This window comes from Numida meleagris, chromosome 4 (assembly GCF_002078875.1).
Source record: "Numida meleagris isolate 19003 breed g44 Domestic line chromosome 4, NumMel1.0, whole genome shotgun sequence".
NCBI lineage: Eukaryota > Metazoa > Chordata > Aves > Galliformes > Numididae > Numida > Numida meleagris.
Window position 1 is genome coordinate 53,348,086 of NC_034412.1, and position 21,137 is coordinate 53,369,222.

The 21,137-nt window shown below is 41.3% G+C and overlaps 1 protein-coding gene across 17 annotated transcripts in view; it reads left to right on the top strand.

Moving 5' to 3' along the window:
• ADGRL3 (adhesion G protein-coupled receptor L3) overlaps nt 1-21,137 on the top strand; it is a 490,362-nt gene that overhangs the window by 215,459 nt on the left and 253,766 nt on the right. For all 17 annotated transcript variants that reach the window (XM_021393480.1, XM_021393481.1, XM_021393496.1 and 14 more), the window contains one exon: nt 11,115-11,328. In XM_021393480.1, the coding sequence (XP_021249155.1) occupies nt 11,115-11,328 (214 nt within the window). The remainder of the gene's footprint in view (nt 1-11,114; nt 11,329-21,137) is intronic.

Below are 21,137 nucleotides of genomic sequence, written 5' to 3' on the forward strand. Positions count from 1 at the left end.
CCCAGGTAGTTTCCTATATCCCCTGCAAAACATTTTTGTAACTATGCAGAGTGTTGCTGCGGGAGCGTTTGTAAGCTGCTTTATCGTGGAATAATAGGGGGCACAGAAGAACCAAAAATAAAAAAAAGTCTGATTTCATTTCTGAAGACTTTTCCTCACACTCCATCAGTACACTTGGAGGGCAGTCATAACAGAACACTTTCCTTGAATAAGAATGACAAAACACAATGATGGAAATATGCAACAATTTTATTCAGAGAAGTGGCAGAAAATTCTAGATGTTAAGTATAAATAACTACAGAAGAACAATGCTTGAAATAGGTACAGAAGGAAATGGATATTAAAGGTACAGGAAAAAGTGCTTGAACTGGATCCTTTGTTAGATAAAAGTTCGCTTCTGTTTAGGAAGTGCACTTAAATGTACTGTAACATAATTACATTGGAAATTAACTAATAATCTCCCAGAAACAATTAGGTAAAAACATTTCTGTGGTGCTTTTTCAGCTCAGAGGAATCCTTCAGGAAAATCTAGGCATGTACAATACAGAAATATTTGGCAGCTCAGCTCCGAGTTGGTCGTTGTGCCTGGAGGCTGCTTGCACCCCAGTTTCCTGGAGTATCCTCTGACCCTGGGCTGGGGTCCTGCGACTCTCACCCTATAGATGACCACATCCCAATCTCACTTGAATCCCCTCTTCTGTCCCAGCAGCTTTGTCTTATCAGAGGGTTGAAAAAACCCAGTTTCTTCTGGCACTGTATTTGTAGGGGAATGGACTCATTTGTAAGGATGAAATCATTCACTGGGTATTTTGTTGAAACCTATCCTTTGCCTTTAGCCCTGGTATCTCTTTCTGGTTTTGTTGGGCAGTTCCATTCCTCTTTCATTGACAGAGAGATCAGCGAAAATTAATTCTTTCATTTACCTAAAGAGAGAGCTCTTGGGGGATGAGAATTTGAAACACAATTAGTGAATGTGTTTAGAAAAAAAGGTCTTCTGTCCATCATAGCTGGTTGCAGTGTGGTTTTCCTGAAACAAGTTAGATTTTCTTCAACCATATTTTCATTGAACTTCATTGTGCCCTCAAGTGTAATATCTGCATCTGTTCGTTATCTGTGCTGTGTGGCCATCCCTTTCTGTGCTACTGTAATTTGTGTCTCTAATCTGCGCGTATTTCCTCTTCTCTTATTTTAGATTAAATGCCCTTTGTAGCACAGGCCTGCTTTGGGTCAGTTGTGCGTGACTGTCTTGGCTTGTGACAGAGCCCCATGATTTCCCACAGAATGAGTCATAAATCACGGTATCCAGAGCTGTGGGGGCTTTCATAAAACAGGGAATCGCAAACCCTACAGGTTCTAACCGGTGCCACATTGCTTCATACAGAGCGCAATGTCTCTGTGACTTGATTCACGCTTGGCAGTCTCAGCGGTACTGCAGGACAAGCGTCACCTTGCTGCCCAGGGGCTCTTAGCTCTTTTGTAGTGCTGTTCGCCTGGCTCTCTTGGGAGCAATTAATCTGTTCAGAGCAGTTTGGAAGTCTACAGGTGAGCATTATTTCAGATTGTTTTCTCTGGCTCACCTTGAGGTGATCAGTACTGTGTGTGTACAGGTATTGTAATACACATATGTACTTATGCCATGTTTACAGATCCATATCCACACAGGATACATTAGGGGAAAAGTATTTAACCACAGTATTTGCTGTGAGCAGGTGGGTGCAATAGGAAATCCTATTAACTTAAGGTTTTGGTTTTGCTTCCTAGCAAGTGAACCATTTTGTGGAGATGATTTAATTCATTAGTTTTAATGTTTTGCTATTTTCCATTGAGGAGAATGTGTATCTGTGGGTAAAAATGTGATTTCCCTGAAAATCTGTTTTTACTTGGAATATATTTCCACCTGGAGCAAGTGTGCACCTTTCAGCACTTTCCCCAGATTTAATTCTGCTGTTGTTCTTCATTTGTAAGATTGATGGAAGCAGATAAAGATGGCCACTGTTCAGATAAATATCTACATTTCTGCAAAGTTTTTTTAGATATTAGAATATTTGGGTGAAACTCTTGATCTTTGAAAGTCAGAGGGGAGTTATGCTGCAGACTTGATTAAGAGAGACTTCGAGATTCAGAGGGCCACAAAGAATGGCTTGCCAAAGGCTGCTTGTTAATTCTCGTTAGCGTGTCAGCAAAAAGGATCTTGGATCTCATGCCTCTCTTTCTTTCTGAGATGGAGTTAATAGATGTCATACTTTGGAAATCCCCATCCAGCAGCTGGGGACAGGTTGCCTTTGTGGATTAGTCACAGCTCTTGCTGATAAGCACCCAATTGTTTCTAAAACCAGTGACCTTTATGGTGTGCTGAATAAGGGACCCCCAAATTACATCTTGCCATTTACACTTCACGTTTTGCCTATTATATATAAATCACATGTTTATAGAAGCGTGTATGTATTTCTACATGTACACATATTTTATATATATATAAAACTTACGATGAACTATGATTCTGGGAGAAGGCAAGATCTCGAAGCAGTCTTAGACTTTGTAAAACTTTTACAGAGTTATGGCTAGTGGAAAAGAATTCTCTGTTGCTATTTATGGCAGAGGCTCTCAGGAGCTGTGAAGTCCAAAACGTGAAGAAAAATGGCATTTATTTAACAGTCTACAGTTCATCTATATTACTTTGTGGAGATGGCTAGCCTTTAAGTTCTTGGTAGTTCCTTGTAGAATTATCTCTGCAGGAATCGTTTGGGCCTTCTGTGATGTGAAGTTTAAATGTTAAATGTTTGGAACCCCAAATTTGTGTATGGGTATTTGAATGACAGTCTCTATACTCGCAGAGAAATTCTTCCCTTTAGATACCACCCTTTCTCTCCAGACAGCTCTTCAGATTTCACACAGCTCTCCTTTCTGGGCAATACAAACTTAAAAATAGATTTACTGCTCTGGTAAGCAAGTCCATAAACAGCACAAAGTAATCCTCACTCTGCTGTTCATCGTTTCTTTAATAATGCAGATATTTCTACAAGAGCTTTTAACGTTCCCCTTCACAGACTATTCAGGGAACTGTAAATCAAAATTAAACTTTAACATTGAGGAGATGTTACTTGGTAGGAATATATTATTTGCAGATCACGCTGTTTCAACAAAACCCCAAATACATCCTATCCATCTGATTTGCCTCTGCCTTAAAAGGATTTCTGAGCCTGACGACTTCACTGGATCTGTTCCTGAATATGAGGCTTGTTTCTTTTCTCTTGTTGCTGTGGGATAGAAATGAGAAGTAGCTTCTCTTGCACATAGCAAACTTCTAGGACAGAGTTTTGAGAGCCTCCTTCTCCTTATCTCCATCCTACTCACTGTAGCTCATGGAATTTATTCCAGATTTACATTATTTTAGCAAGGATAAGAATTTAAGATGGTATTTTAAATGGTAACAATAATAAAATATAGCATCAAATAGACTTTGGATTTAATAGGGAGCATGAAAATGGTAAACATATCCTTTTTCCTTGAGGGGCTAAACCCTCGATACTCATTTATCTCAGTGCCTTTACTAACCTACCTGCCATGGTAGTTTATAAAAGTTTTTATCTCAGATTAAGAAATTAACCTTACTAATGGCTATAATAAAAAGTTACAGTGGAGTAATTTAAAATGGTGTGAATTTTGTTATTACTCAAATTCTACTCGCTTCACCACATTAATTTGTGCTGCATTAAATTGGAGACTTCAAGGTTGTTTGGCAGTGTCAAAGTCAAAGCTTCCCTTCTTTTTGGAGACAGCTAAGTGTCTATTGTAACAGCAGTAATTTTGAATTAAGTAGTAGATGGCCCTAATGTTGGTTATGATGTGTGGATTTGTTTTTTTTTTTTAAAGGGACTGATTATTGCTTCACAGAACTGAACACTTCTTTTATTCAAGTTATTGGGATCTGTAGGGTCTGAATGTTTAGCAGGATGTGAAAACCTGGTATTTAAGCAATGTCCATGTTAGGCTGGAGGGTGAATGTGGCATGAGAGTTGTTTATACATCTTCTGTACTGCAGAGCAGGACTTTAAGCACAGATTCTTACCCTACCATTCCACAGTTTTCTTGCATTTGAAAGTTAATTAACTCTAAGGAAGACTGTGCATTTAAAGAGCAATTTTATCGTAGTGCCTCCTTGTATGTGTCTTTTAATACAAATGAGGCAATCCACTGCAAGGGAAAAGGTACTTTGGTATAGTTTTCCCATTATGGTGTCTGAATATTAGTATACTTACATTGGGCCATCCTCTTGAAGGCTTGATGTCTTTTGTGTGTTGTTCTCAACTTGTTTCTACTTTAATTAAATTCAGTTAAGTGGCATTTAACTCAGTCTGTACTTCTGACCTCTGATTTGAAGGTAGGTTGTCACGTATTTTTGAACAGCATGTTAAATTCAACCTTGTTTCCTTCCTCCTGAAATGTTTTGGTTCCTTTCTATGACCTAAGCTAACCTTTGGTGAGCTGATATATTCTACAGCCTAACAGAAACTTTTTTTTTTTAAAATGTAAATGCTGGTTTAGTGTCTTGATGAAACTGAGCTGACCTGACTCATGAAGGGGCCCAGTGAACACCAACTTCGGCACAGGACCAGCTGAAGCACTTGGCATAGTTGCCATGTGGTGACTGTGATCTTGCCTTCCATCACCTAACCTCCTTTCCTCACCACAGTTCATAATGACACATAGCACTGCCAGCAATTTTCCTTTTTGAACATCCATCCTTTGTTATCTCCTCATGCCTGGCCAGCTATTGAGATGGCACCCACTTGTAAGTTCATCCACTTTACAGTTCTTTCCTCTTTGTGCTGATCTTCTGCCATTTCTCTTTTCCCAATATGTGCAAATTTATTTTCATTTTTGAGAAAAACTTCTGCCCAAACTGGGATGTGCGAAGGTAAGGGAAGAGAAGCAGAGTATTTATCAGTTGAGCCAGGTAAAGAGAGGAGATGAGGACAGTCAGTGGTATAAAGTGTGAGCAGAAGTAACCCAGGACATATCTTGTCTGGTGCTTAATCCTCAGGCTGCTGTCCCTGGGCATCCCACAGGCAGTAGAAAATTCTGCCTGTCTTTGCAGTGTCCTGGCTTTTCTGACCTCTTGGGGCATCTAGAAATACAGAAGGAGCTCCCTTGAAAATTAAGGGTAACTGCTGATGCCTTGGGACAAAGACTGTTTGGACTTGGCCAAATTTTCATTAAGCATATATAGAACCATGAAATGCCACATAAAATGTACAGGGAAGGACTTGTTTTTTGTGTGTTTTTTTCCTGATTTTTATTTGCCTGTCTTTGCTGGATTGTTCTACAACAATGCATTTTGCTTTGGTTGCTTTTGTATACTCCGTCCCACTGCTGAGGGTTTGCTCTTGCAGTTTGTGAGGCCTGTTCCTAGCTGGCTGTTTGCTGGGTGGGAGGTTGGCGCTGCTTCTGGTCAAGATGCACAAAGGAAAGTTGTAAATCGTTCTTGATATTTTCTATGAAATAAGAAAGCCCCAAATAGCCTGGGGATATTTGATATGTATAAGGAAACACAGACTGAAGCTATATCTAGTTCTCCCCTTCATTGCTCTAGAAGGTATTGAAGTGCTTAATGGAGGAGATCAGATAGTTTTCCCATTTTTAGAAACTGGACAGCAATCAACAAAGACCATGCAGGGGGCTGGGAGTGGATACCAGCACCATCCAGCTCCAAACTTGAACAGTCAATGGCTCCAACCATTTGGCTGCACTGGCTGCACTCAGTCTTCTTTTCCTTCCTGGAGAAGCTGGAAATGGATGTTGGAAGCATTTGCTGCGATGAGTTGGCACCAGCCTTCGTCTGTAGGATGCACCTTTAACCCCTTTGCAGGCTGGGAGTGGAAGAAAGGCTTTCCTACCCTATCCCAATAGAAAAGATGCAGAGCTCTATGCTGTTTGATTTGTTGTCACTGTATGTAGAGAAAGAGGAGGAAAGAGAACAGTATTTCTGTATTTGTATTCTAATCTCAAGTTTCCAAGAACTTTAGACCAACCAGTATTTTTAATCTTGTCAGAACTAAACTAATATTTGTGAGCATGAAAAGATTAGGGGAATGGACACAGTGTTAATGGGAGAAATGTTTGTTGTCACTATCTTTAACCTGAGTTTTTGTTTGCTACTAATATTGTTCTTGAGATCAGAGGCCAGATGTAATTTGGATTAAGGGAAAGAAGAAATAGCGAGCAGTGTTTGCGTGCTGCAAATGAATGCAGTAATGCTGCTTTATATCTTAATAGGAAATGTGGCACCCTGATTTAGAAGGACGCTTAAGAGTGTGCTTCTCTTTAGGGAGCAACAGTCGTATAAGGCCTATCGACTTGAATGGGAGTTTAGTCTGTACCCATTCCAGAGGTGGGTTTATATATATGTATGTATATTTCTGCAGAATCAAGATGAATGGTGGGAACACTAAGTACTGTGAAATTACAAACACAGAGGAATTTCTCCAAACCAGTAGGAAACCTTTTCCCCTGGCATGCTGTGTTTGCCTTTGGGAACAGTAAGTCAGGTGTTTTGCTAGGCAGACCAACTCCCTCACAGAGCTTGTAAAAATAATTATCTCTACATTTTCAGCTTTTGGTTTTGCGGCACTTAAATATGCACTTAAATTTCACTCTGAAAATTCTGAGCCAGAAAAACATTTCTCTGGGAAAATTGGATATAATACCTAATTAAAAACATCATCCCACAGTTTTCTTTTAAAAGAGCACCTACTACCATCATGCTTCTAAATGTAACAGAGCTCAACAAGTCTCTAGCAGCCAAGACGTCGCGTAATTTAAAGGCTATTTCAGCATTCGATTAAGCACACAGTGATAACTGCAAGCCCATGCCCTGCAGGCATGACAAAAGGCAATTATGTTCTGAGGTCAAAAGCAAGAGGGAGAAAAAGCACAAGATTTTGATGACATAATTCTCAAGCTCGTGAAATTAGCGGAGACTAAGAAGTTCTAAATCGCCCAGATAAAATCCTGTAGCTCTCTGTGGCTGTTTCTTCCTCTGATCTGACTTTAGCTTGTATAAGCTCAGGGGTGGGATTTTCCAGTGAATGGCCACACTTACAAAGATCGAGTTGGCACATGTTTGAACGTTAAAGAGAGTGTTTTTCAAATTTTTTAGGTTCAGCTGTCCTTATTTAGATTGATATCTGCACATAGGATCCTGCGGAAAGGCACCTGTTTTCCAAAGTAGTGGGCAGCCGTCAGCTCTTCTTGACTTCCAGCCAACAATTAGGTCACTTGTTTAGGAGATTAAATAAGGAGCTCAGTGAGAGACTGTGAAGATAGGGAGCTGCTCAAAGGAGAGAGAAGTGTATTAATGAACTAATACAATCGTGCTGTGTATTTCACAGATGGGCTTTTCTCTATCTTATTTCATAGTGAGAAGCAAAAAATAATAATAATAATAATTTACTCCTCGCAGGAAAACCAGTAAAAATGATAAATTAAGATTACCATATAGGGTTACAGCGTCGACAAATGTGCTCACAAAGGAGATAAACAGCCAACCTCTAACGTCTTTTGGGAGTGTTTATTGCAGGTATCAGGACAGAAAAAAAGGCATGTAGAGCAGCTCAGTTGATGGAGGATGGCAGGATGGAAAACACACACCATTGCTTTCTCCTATCATAGTGTTTTATGCTCTTCACTTATTCTTAGTTCCCGATCCAAACAAAGTTTGTCCAGGGTGTCACGTTTATTTTATGCCATACACACAGGAAATAACTGTTGACTCCATGATACCACAGTGAAGTGTCTGTAAGTGAAAGCTGTCCTTCTGATGGCAAGTGATTGAGTGACTGTGGGAACCAAAAGGGTGAATTCCTGTACAGAGTGAGTGACATCGAGAAACGTTTGCATCTGTTCAGGTGCTCTTTAATGGGAAATAGAATGCAAGAGGTTTTTTTTCTTATTTTTTCTTTCCTTTTCTGGAGATAATTTACTGGGGATTGTTAATCATGCTTTTTTAGTAGATCAATGCCATAAAGTCTCATGTACATATAGAATATACAAGAAATGTGCTCTCACATCTGGCACAGAAACGTGTGTAACAGCTTTTATTAAACCTCTGTGTTTCCATATTAACTGTAAAATCCTCCACTAGGAGCCTGAAGCACTACATCTTCCTTATTGATAGACGTGCTGTGTGATTAGGACGCTGTCTTCATTCTCAGATAAACTTCTATTTTAATAAAACCATATTGCTGGTAGCAGCTTCTAATGTCCTATTTCCACAAAACACGAGAATTAAGATTAGCTGCATATTTACAGGATTTCTGTTGACAAATACACCAGGTTTGGACAAGTTAATTCCCAGTCATTTAATTTCTGTGACTTTTAAACAGGGTTTTCCTCAGACATCATGTTCAGTGTTTGCCTGCCTTGACAATATAGAACAGTTAGAGCAAAAATGCATAGGAATTAGCAGCAAAAATGTATTTTCTGAAGCATATGGGTCAGAGGTTTGAATTTTGTTTTCTGTAACAGCAACTGCAAAAGTAAAACATTTTTAGCATCTATCTTTGCAGTTACTGTAGTCTGTAGACACATCCACAATCCAAACATTGAAGCAAGTGGCTCTGTTTTCCAACCTTTTCTTTTGCATAAAACATAAATGACCATTGGCCTACTGGAGAAAAGTATCCAAATTACCCAAGATACTGACCAAAGCATAGCCCCTAAACAGTTGATCTTGACCGTGTAGACCTCATTATGCCATTTTTTTGGCAATTAATGAGAGTCATCTAAGCACATGGCAGTAGGAGGGAGTGCACTTGGCTTCAGCATTCTGCCAAAAACTGCTAGAAACCACCTGTCTCTATACTGCCAATCTGCCAGGTTTAGTACGGAGGAGTTTTGAAAAAAGAGCTCTCTGCAGCCCTTTCCAAAACCAACATAACGTCTGAAATTTTCTGGTCAGCAATGGGCCTGTGAACACTGAAGCTGAAAGAAGAAAATAAAACTCTTCCCTGCTGCCATCAAGCTTGATCTTTCACATAGCAGGGGGCTGCTAAGGACTTCTACAAACAGATCCCTTCAAGCAGACATGAATCCTCATTGTGTTGTTTGAATGGCTGGCTAAAGTTTCTGGGCTTTGCCAACACTGACTTTCTGATGGGCTTTTTTCTTTGTTCAAATCTTGTCTACACTTCCATGTCCTATCCTTCTTCTGCACACCTCATAGCTATTTGTGAACATAAAGCTAAGGGTAAAAATGAGGTATTGCATCCTGGGGGTTTGTGCTTGTTCTCCTCCTGCCCTCTCTCTGAAACGAGAGAATCTGGTTGCACGAAGGGTTTTTCTGCATTAAACAGATGTAGGGTGAAAGAGGAGACTAGGGCAGAACTGTTAGTATAATCGCAGGGAAGAAGTGCATCTTACATGATACAAACCCTAAAGCTTTGGTAATTGGAGAAGCTATTATTGAAGAATAAATGCACGTCTGTCTCAAGAGTTTGGCAGTTAGTCCACAACCCTAGCACATCACTGGGATCAACTTTTAGAGTTACCCCTGCAAATTTACAGAAATGGAAATGTTTCTCCGTCCAGTAATGCGTATCTAAATGAGACAATTGACTATAATAGAATGCTGCACAGAAGTTAATGTAATGTGTTGGATTGCTGCCTACAGACAGACAGAGCCAGCCTTGATACTGCTAAGGGGTATACAGAAGAAGACCAGGGTGCTCTTTTTCCATGAGGAAATGTGGAGAGTGTGCACCATGTGGAAGTTTTATAGGAAAAGACAGCCATGCATGGGAAGGATTTTTTCTTTTGAGCAGTGTGTTGTGGTGTTTTTGTAATGGGGTGGAATTGAGTTTTTTGAGGATGATTAGTGTTGGATGGCACCTGGATCTGTTACAGTCAGGGATAAGCCTTTCCCTTGACTGTTCTGTGACCATTACGTAAATACAGGTTTATACGTGGAGTTTTGTGATTGGAACAAGTGTAGTACAACATGAAACCAGAATAGCATATTGTCCCTACAGCCGGAAACCTTTGTGAGTTTTTCCTCAGGAAACATAGTTGGCTTTTGTTTCAGCTCACAGGCAACACACTCAGCTGGAAAACAAATAGTTGGCTCCTAGTGTCACTGTGGGTTTCCTGTGAGATCTTGTGAAGCCACATAACCCTTCTATGGCTCAAACAGAAGCACCAACATGTAGTTCTACATGTTATATTTGGGGGATAGATATTTGGGGATTATTGTATTCATGTTTATCAGGACGTTGGTGATCTTTGGATCAAAGAGACTGTGGAGATGGGAGGTATTATTGCTTCTTGTCATGCGAGTTTGCTTACTAATACTTTGGGCTTTCTTTTTAAGGTATCTCAAAGCACATTTCATTTCTAATTAGCAACCTGTAGCCAACATTTCTTTTAAAACAAGTAAGATTTCTGAAGGCTGTTTAAATGAACTTCACAAGCGTGAGGCAGTCTTGAACATTCAGACAGATCCAAAGCAAAGCTGAGACTGAAACTTTAATCACCGAGTTTCACACGTGTTGGCATTTCCATGGAAAATATCGCTGCAGGGCCCAAACTTCAGGATGGTTGCCAGAACCCACAGGCCCGCCCCTGGCACACTGCAGGCCATGGTGAAAGGCATTAGGCATGTGTTTTCTAAGGACCAAGGGCAATGCAGATGTCATTACATGCAGTCACACTGTGCGGGTGGGATCCCGGTGCTTGGATTGCTCATTGGCAGAAAATTTCTCCCGGCTGATCAGCTACAACACAGGACTGTAATTTGATAGATCAAAGTCAACTAGCTTTTCACCTGACGAGCGGAAGTAATAACAACACTGTAGTTGCTATTTACCGCCATCGATAGGGGATTTCTTCAGCCCTTTACAAAAGGGATCATTTGCTTTTTTAGTGATGAGAAAATCAAGTAGCTGAGCAGAGAAGCAATTTCTCCAGGCCTCGTTTCAGCGTGCCGTATCTCAAGGATACCAAAGCAGATCTCAGTACGGGATATGGATAAAAACTGCTTCTAAAATCATTCTGCTTTTAATCCTTGTCTCATTGTGGAACAGTAAATGTTTACTGTGTTTCTGTGTTAATCCTTGCAGCTTTCAGTCGTGCCCCGGTCCCCATGGCTGTGGTCCGAAGGGAACTGTCCTGTGAGAGTTACCCCATAGAGCTTCGCTGCCCAGGAACAGATGTTATCATGATTGAAAGTGCCAACTACGGGAGGACAGATGATAAAATCTGTGACTCGGATCCTGCTCAGATGGAGAATATCCGCTGTTATCTGCCAGATGCCTATAAGATTATGACTCAAAGGTATAGTATTTAATATTCTTTGTTTGCTAGTTTTTTTTTGTTGTTTTTTTTTTGTAATCCGGTATGTACACACCAGTTTGTTTGTATGTTTGCATGAGAAAATGCAGGTAGTTAGTCTCTGTATATGTGCACAGAATTACAGCTGTTGTTGATAAACTGTGATTTACCAGAGTGGGCTAGGATCACACAATATAAATAACATTTGCAATAAGTACTGCTAATCGGCTATCTTGATACCTGTTGAGTCTCAGTTTTACTTCTGAAATACCTAAATATCAATGCTCCTTATGAGTATACAAATGAAGCCTTTCTCAAATGCACCTTCTTTCTTTGATGCTCTGCTTATACAGATAAAAAATAATCTCCTTTAAGCGATAAATATTTTGTTTTCTCAATAACATTTCCATTTTTCAAAATACAAAGAAAAGTCTCCATCATTCTTCAAGCTGTCAGGCTCAGTTTTGGACAGAATCTGAATTTGCAGTCGAGTACTCATCCAAGATTGTTGCTTTTGCAGATGACTTGCTAACTTTTTGTATAATTACCATTGCTGCTAAGTGCTAATGCTGCATCTGGAAATGGCAGCTGAGGTGCACTCCACGTGGACAGGTTCTTGTAGTGCAGAGCCAGGGCCTAAGAGATTATTCCGACCCAAAGGTATCCTTGTGCTGGAATGACTTGAACTGTTGCTGAATTTTCCAGATATTTTTTGGCATAAGAATTGGCGTGGGAAGGATTTGTAAGTCACAGCTCTTGACATTTAATCACATTCAGTATGTTTCTCTTAATATAACTACACATGAATAATTATTCAGTACATTTTACTATTAATTAAATAGTAATAGAAATGAGTGTTTTAGGATATTAATAATAGTATCGACATAGGCAAAGTGTTGCTAATTGAAGACATGGCAACAGTGTTTGTATGGTGACCTAACAGCTAAAACAGTACAGGATTTTTAATGGAGTATATTGCTATTGTTTGCTGTGAGACACTTTGCACTAAAAATGGAGTTGTGTAAGCAGCAGAAAAGAACGTGTGGATTTCATTTGTATTTGAAGTGCTAATGGATATTTTTGAGCTCCCTTCAGAATTGCTCCATGTCAAAGATTTAGATTCCAAGTTACTGCAAAAGGCTCCTCTATAAGCTCCTTTCCCTTGGTACTTCTGTAAGTCGGACCTCCCTGCCTAGCTGCTTGAAGTCATTTTTGTAGGGTGTGCTGGTTGCTTTTCCAAAACGAGTGTGAGGGTAACAATGTGACATCAGCCAGTCCCTTGGATTCAGCATGGTTTTAGTGGAATTACTGTAATTCTCCTGTTCAGGTTGTTAGTGGCTTCAAGCAGAAACCCTTAATCCTCTCCACGTCGGCAGAATAAAACCATGTCATCCCCTTTGTGGGCCATTACAGTGTATTAATATTTTTTTATATATGTGGTAGCATCCTCCAGGCGCTAGCTTCCTAGCCACATGCAGAGCTCTGCAATCTCCCGGTCAGTTCCCAGGTGTAGAAAGACTGCAATAAACATTAGCCTCTCGGTCAGAGAGGGCACGTAATCATGTTGTGTGATGAAAATTCACGTTGGTTACTCTGCTCCTCATACTGTCACTGCAGGCTTGAACTGCTTAGCAGAGAGTTAGCAGGGAAGCACTTCTCTAGGGCAAAGCATCTCTTTTCCCATCTGAGCAGAGAGGAATTACTATGGAGGATGGTCACTGAGGGGGACGTTTCTAGTCAGGGAGATGGGAATCCCTGCTGACTGAATATTAAAATCCATGCTTGATTCTGTGTGTCAGCAAGTGATCCTCAGGAAAGGGTGATAGCTCTTTCAGTTCAAGCTATTTGATGATCAATTTTCATGAAGTGTGCAATCATGTTATTAATTGGGTACTTCTGAGTTTCTTGAAAGTAAATATGACCTGATTCTAGTTAAAAGGCAGGTTAAAAAGGGGGGAAATACTCCACTTTGCATTTTTATGCCATTCTCCTTTCTCTTTTAATCTCCCTTAATTCAAAGAGTTGAATAAAAAATTTAAAATAAAACTATTAAAATGAAATGCGTTCTTAGGATGCAAACCAGTCTGCCGGTTCACAGCTCAGATGCTGCCTTATAGCTGAGCATCTGAAAACAGCAGTGTAAAAAGAAAATCCTGACAGCCTAGTCCTTGTGACACTAACGATGGCATTTTCTTCTGAAAGCCTCTACCTGCAAAATTAATCAGTTCAGCTGTATTTTGGCGGGTTTGCAGATGAATGCAGGTTTTAATACAATAAGCTTGCTTTTGCTAATGCCGTGGAGTGGTGGAAGCAGCTACTGGGAACTAAAGATCCTCATGGCAGTATAACCTGCATGGTAATCGGAGCTGTCTACACATGCAGAGAAAAACTGTATGCACAGTGCTTGCTTAATATGCATTGATTAATTATCACATTCATAAATACACAGTCCCCTTGTAGTCTTTATAATAAGTTGTCTAACTGCTAGCAGTTTTTAATCAGCAAGACTGTACAGCCAACTTTTATGCATTATGGCATGGCTGCAGGGAGGAGGAGACCGAAAGGTGGGGAGAGAAGCGTATGTCAGAGAGACAGAGATGTTAGTATGTGAGCCAAGGCTGCGAGTGAGCAGATTTATGGCAGATATTAGCGACTGCTCCCCCAAGGACCACCCCCTCCCCCCAAAATTGAGTTGGCATGTTCCTTTCTTCTGTATGTTTATTTAAATTAATTTTGCAGACGAGTACATGGGGTTATTTTGAAAGGGAAAGGCATAAATCTGATGGTGTGTTTGCCGAGCCCCCTGAACAGTTAGGACACAAGGAGTTTTCACTGCAAGTGTTGCCCTGAAAATCTCTAAAATCTTCAGAGCATTGCTGTAAGTAAAGAAAGTTTAAACAGCTTGTTTTATAGGAAATTAAATCTTTGTGGCCTATTTTGTTTTCAAACTTGCTGGCTCTTCCTTCCAGCATTAGAGCAGCAGCTGCCCGTAAAAGCTCAGAAAGAGTGCTTTATGGATTGAAGATTTTCTAATATAATTACAGAAAAATGTTTACTTTCGAGAAATGTCTTTTTGAGGGCTGTAACAAACAATTAAATTCTAACCATACTCCCTGTAAGCTGAGTGTATTGTGCCATGGGAGACTTCGCCATGTCCACCCTTGAGCAACTGCGCCACAAAATTAACATATCATCCATTTAAGCAGCCTGAGTCCTCCTCAAACAATAGGGAAAAGCAAACTCCTATTCCCATAAGAATTGTCTTTGCGTTTATAAATGTTAACACTGCCATTTTGCTCTATTAAAAAAAAATAAAAATGCTGAGTGTCTCTTTTTGCGTGCTGGTGGTTTCGCAAGCACCAAGCACCGCTTTGGTGGAGCTTGTCACCTGCTAGCAGTGACACACAAGTGGAAGGCTTCAACTCAAGCAAGGGATTTAAACATTCATTTGCCTCCTTGATTCAGACACACATGCCAGCGTGTGCTTCTTTCTAGGCATGTGCTTAAGTGTTTCGTTGAACAAAGATCTGCCCGTGTACTTTCTGGGTTAAAGCCAATGGAAGGAAGATGATGGATGGATCAGGCTTGTGTGTGTGTTCACAGAAGCACGCGCTGTTGATGCCACCTTTGTTTTTAACTTTGTAATTTGAAACAGACCGTTTTACTGAGCTTATTATCCGTCCCTGTCGGTTTTAGCCTTGAATGTTGAAACGGGGGAGAAAGTCTGAGTATACACACAGACGCACGTGCACACAAAACAATGGCAGTTTTTGCCTTAAAGACGAGATAAGGCTTTATTTTGCTTTCCAGATACGAGGAGTAAAAGGATCCTTCTGTACCCCAGCGATTGTCTGTTGCTCTTAAGTCGGAGGAAGGAGGGAATAATGAGACAAAACCAGCGGGCGTAACAGAAGAGCCAGGGGAGAAATGTTCACAGGTCTTAACATTTATTCTCAAAATCAAAGTGAAATTCCTTCTGACTTTTCAAAAATGTGAAGGTAGAAAATACGGAAAGCTCTTGCTGGGAAGCTCTCTTGTATCTCTCAAAAACTCAGAGAGCTCTGTATGCAAAGGAGATCACTTGCACAAGTCTTTGCCCAGTTTGCACAGGACCTGCCTTTTGTCCAGGCAGAGTGCTGCAGAACTCTTCCATGCCAGTGTCAGCACTTCAGGCTTAGAGATGCTGAAGTGCTGAAGAGCTGTTTGGCTCTCTCCTCTCTCCTGAAGGAAGCACTGGGCTCGTTTTGCCTTCCACCAGGGTACTCTGGTGTGGAGCAGGGTCTGGGGATCACACTTGTGCTCATCTCCTCTGGTGGCTGAGCAGGAGAGAATGTCTTGTAGCTGGGCTGCAGTTGTGTACCCGAGCTAGTTTCTTTTAGGTTCAGGTCCAATCTGCGTGGTTGATCCCTGTGGTTTTGGTGTTGGCATCACGGATGAAGCCTATAAGTCGAGACCTTAAAAATAAAAAATCAGTGAAATTAAGAATGGGAGTGTGTTGTTAGGCTCCATCCAATAGCCTGATTCTTGTATGTAATCTTGTATGTAAGGAAGAGCATTTGTAATTTCCCTGATAGCTGGAAGAATGCTGGCAGGCACTTTGCACAGGGTGGAGAAGAGGAAGGAAACTGTATGAAACAGCTTGCATCACGTTGCAAAGATTTTTCATTTCCCGAAGGGCTGTGTTTTGTTAATGTTTTTGGTTGATGACCTGAAAAATGCAGGAGTCTGAAACGAGTGTCATTATTATTGTAATAATATTGCATCTCATAGCATGCTGTTATTGATGCTATCAGCACCTATGATTTCCAAGACATCTCAAATGCTAGTGATCTGCTCTTGTGTCAGGAAATAAAGAGGCTGGGTTATCTGTATTTTACAGATAGGGTAATTCACGTTAATCATTCTTAAAGTGGCTACTGGTTTTGAGCATACCAATTTGGGGCTGTTCTCCTGGAATCTTTTATGTAAAGTAGCTTGTTCTGTTGCACGTAGGGAAGAAGTGCAAAACGAGGAGAGCTGCAGACCTGGAGGCTCTGCCTTGTGCCGTAATTACAAGGCCATAGCTAGGACTGAACAAGCAGCCTTCAGATGAATTGCGCCACACTTGTGTCATGCCCTAAAAAATTAATGGCATATTTCTCAGAAAACAGCACCCTGCTTAGGCGTTGTCATCACCTCTGAATCAGATACTGAATGCCCCATTTGATAGGAACCCCTCTGCTTTCCCCTGCATCCTGAGTACATTTTGTGAAGACTGCCAAGATACTACTCATTTTTCTAAATTTGATATCACACAGATGGCTTGGGAAGTGCATTTCTGAAGAACTGAGATGCTGCAGTGGGAAGCTAGGCTTTTCTCTTTCTGGGAAGCACAAGTCTGACGCTTTGAGACCACCATGTGAAAATCATCAATATGGAGAAATATTAATGTTTCGATTAAACAGTGGTTTCTGTAACCAGCAGAAATGAGCAGAGAATACTGAAGCTCACATTCCCCAGATTCTGATTTTAAATCCTAGAAAACAAACCTTGGTTAAGCAATCTATTTTCTTGCTGTGCGGAAAGATAGATTAAAACGAAGCAAAGTCTACTAATCTCATCTGCACCGTGACCCTGGGACAAGGGCACATACACCATTACTAAGAGGGAAAAAAAATCAAGTGCTGGTGGAACAGTGTGCACTGAACTGTTGAATCACTCTGAAAAAGATCGCTACTTCCCAGACTGTACAGTCTTAATTTATCCTACCTCTTCCTTTCCTGAAAATGCTGTCAGACCAAGCAGGAGTAAATTCTGAAAACGACAGCCCCCTGGAATTGCCCTGGTACCCCATTAAATCAGGGCTTGTCAGCCCCAGCATCTCTGCTGATTGCAGCTGCCATGGAAACAGATGAGGAGAAGGTAGTCGTTTCTGAAGGTAATAAGGTTCCAAACTGTGGAAGGCTCTGTAGATCAAAAATAATGCTCTAGGCTTCCCCAGATACCAATCGGTAGCCATGGCCAGCTATAAAACACCCCACTTAAAAAATAAATAAATAAGTAGATGGTTGTGTTCTGCAGCGGCTGCTGGGTTTTGGTCACTGTTAAGACCAAATGTGCTCCTGTTTGGGGAAATCCAGGCTGAAGCTGAGAAAGCAGCAGGCAACTGGCAGCCTCTGTGGCCAAAGAAAAGGTCTTCAAGGTGTGCAGGCTGGAGGGAAAGCCCTGGATTGGCTCTGCTTCCTCCTCCTGCTGTTGCTCTGTGGTTTTCTCTACACAGAACTTAGCTTGCTGAGTCTCCCCTGACCCAGCCATGCCCAAGCTCTGTGTGTGTGTGTGGAGCGGGGGGTGGGCTGTAGGTGTTCTCCTTCTGCAATCTCTTCAGAAAAGGTTCTGTGTGTACCTATTCCTGGCAGCACTGGCAATCTCCAGAGCCACTTTTCTCTGCAGAAACTTATCAGTTGCTTCCTTCTGGAAACTGGAAGAATTTGTTATTGCTGTCTTGTAAGACTGTTTCAGTTTGCCAGCTTTTTTATTTTCTGATTGTTCCCCCCACCTTCCACTGGCCTTAGCAACAAATAGAAGACATGGGATAATCTCTTGGATAAGTCATGTCTTGAAGTGGCCTCAGACCTGCTGCATGCATGAGGTGCTGGAAGCCATGCAAGGAAATCCAGGGTAGTTTTTCCATCCATTACTTTGCTGATGTCAAAATGGCCAGCTCCAGTCTGTCAGAGAGGAGGGACTGGCTAACTCCTGGCAGCCTTCTGCAGGTATCTTTTGCCAGTGGGAGAAGACCTATGTGAAACGTGCTCCTGTCATGTGTTTTTTCTAAACATTTGAGGCTTGTTGAGAACAGCTACTAATTTGCACCCGGGGAGGAACTGTTGAGCAGAGATGGAGATGTTTCTGACAGTGGAGTCTGCCAGTTGAAACGTGTATTGCATTCATTACCACGTTGCAGGAGGTGGGTACAAGCACACAGAAAGCCTTCTTGTCGCTGCAAGGAGGGTGATGAAATATGCTGCTGCTCTCGGCCCTCTGATACTCTTCTTTGCTATTGCTGAAACAGGTTTTGTATTCCATGAAACAGATTTTGTACCATTGTCTGAGATGCCCAAAGTGCAAAACATGAATTCAGGTATCTGCATCCTGACTGTGGCACCTGCTGCGCGTTCCCTAAGTTGCTGAGGTGATGAGCACTGAGATGCTTCTGCTCGGTCTTCCTGCATATAGCCTTCCTCAATGTGATGGCCTTATGAGGCTGTCACGGGGCTTGGTCTTTAGATGCTTGGTCTTTTTGTCACAAAGATTAAATAGATTTAGATCATTGTACAGCATTGTGTAAGGTTTATTCAGGCTAAATGAACTTAGACTTTCTTAAAATAGCAAAGAAATGATTTTGAGTAGAAAGATGCATGAGTGTTCCTTTTCCATTTAGTCTTCTGGCTAGAAATAATGACTAAATGGCTGTGAGGTAAGATACTTTCAAGTCATGCACCTATATCAGATTTTGGGTTGTTTGGTGATTTAGTGATTTAGTTGTTGTTTTGGGTTTTTTTGTTTTGTTTTGTTTTTTTGGGGGGGGTGTTTGTTTTTTGTACATAAGAGCTCAGTTTATTCCTGAGGTCAAAATTGGGTTTATACACAACAAATTGTCAGTTCAGGATTCAGCTTTTATTCAGCAGCTGTTTTGACTGCATTGTATATTGACTGTTTGGAGCTTTAACTCTATATCCCGTTCTCAAATGTGTGAAACTAGCAATACCTCACCCCCTGTATGTGTGTGCCTGGGATTTCTGGACTTCTCTGCAGGACTACAGATCCTTTCTGCGGACCTCACTCTTGTCTCCACACACCATTGGTTTGGCAGCCACCACGTGGCTTTATGTCTTGTATGATCGCTCTGCTGATCCCAAACGCTTGTGCAGCTTCAGTGTGTTTGCCTGGGCTTCCAGATGCTGCATGATGATGAGAAACCACACAGGTAAAAGACGGGTGTTAAGAAGAGATCCCTCACTTGCCAGTGTCAGATATATTGTCTGGTTCCTGAATCGCCAGTTCAATGTGGTTCTGAAATTTAAGTGTGAGTTTTGCTAGTGGGATGAACTGAAGTTTATTTCAATCTCTTTGGGGAAAAGAGGGAATGAAAGGCTTTTATTGGAAGCAGTGACCCAAGAAAAGGTTTTGCTGCCATTATGATTCAGGAGAAGGATTTTTATGTATCAGTAAGCAGAGCGTATGAGGTGCCACACTGCATCTGTGATGGAAAAGAAGGGCAGGCTGTGGGATTTATGATTGGAGCCATCTTCGATGCATTATGCATAAGATAATGCATTGGTGTCAGTTATATACAGTAGAAGCCTTAATTCAGCTGGAGTCCTGCTGACATCGTAAACTGGGAGACAGCATGTAGTTTATGGGCAGTAGTAGAGCCTCCGGACTGAATTACGGCCCCAGCATTCAGTCTGTTACCAAGTGTTGCAGTTGGTAGTAGGCAGTATATTACGTGCTTTTACTCAGAGTAGGACTGGTGACAAAGAAGGAAGAACTTTATTGCAGAGACGCGGTGAGGAATGGAAGATGGAGTTATGGGCAAGAGAAATGTACAGAGCTATAAAACTAATGCGAGGGTAGAAGAGGGGGATTTGGAGCTGGCTGGAAGCAAGTATGCTGGAATAGAAAGTTTTCCCCTGTGGTTGCTGCTCTGCCCTGGTGCCCTATCCTGCAAGGCCAAGCCCTGCTTGCCTTGGGGCAACATGCAGCATTGCTTCATGAGCAGGGCAGGTTTCTGCCACCCAGAAGCTTTCTTTCATCTCAATCCCTTGTCATCAGACAGGAGCTCTAACCCCAGTGCCCAAGACCTTTTCATCTTCTGTCTAGGTTTTCTTTGTTAGCATTAACTGTAATTGCTGGATATTCTTGATGTCTGTAAAAAATGTCCGGACCCTTTCTGAATCTCATTAAATCTTTAGTCTTAACTTCCAGGAGCTCTACGTCCAGCAGGCTAACAGCTGATTGTGTGAAAAAAAAGATTGCTTTTTGTCAGATTTTAATATCATCATCGTCCCCCTCATGTCATGTCCTCAACCTGTGAAGGCAGAAGGATCCAAGCTACTTTTTCCATTTCCATTCATTAGCTTCTATGCATTTGTCACATTGCTTCTAATGCATTTGCTCTCCGAAGGAGAAAGTTGTGATCTCTTATATCCTTCTTCTTTTAGGAGTTGTTCAGGGTTTTGTCATGAGTATGTGAAGGTTGCTGTTGTTTATCTCCAAATGCCCTTTAATTCTGCAGTGCCGCGTGTGAGACAAGATGAGCTGTACCGTACACAGCGTTCCAGTTCAGGCTGCATCATCCACCTGTGTAAAGGCAAAATGTTATTTCTATTATCTGCATTCTTTTTACTTATTGTCCCCCGTGAACCGTACTCGAATGATGATGGTTTTCTTTAATCGCAACTTAAAGGACAGAGGGAGGGGCCTCTTCGGACAGTCTCCTTCTTCTCTCCCTTTCCCCAGGTGGCTTTGAATTACACAGAATGTACCATTTGACTCCGTATTACAAACTACAGAAATATAATTATGTCCCTCCACAAAATGCTTGTTCTGGCCCTGATAAATGGCTAGCTCTTTTGATCACTCGGAACAGATTGTTCCAATTAAGCGATTACAGTGGTGCCAAGCTAGCACTGATAAGTGAGAAGGGGAACCAACCAACCAAACCAAACCAAAACAACTTTAATCCTTAGTGCAAATACTGGAGTAAAATAAAAACGCAACCATTAGATTGGTTAGTTCAGGGAAACCAGTGCTTGCTGCAGGTGTCTGGG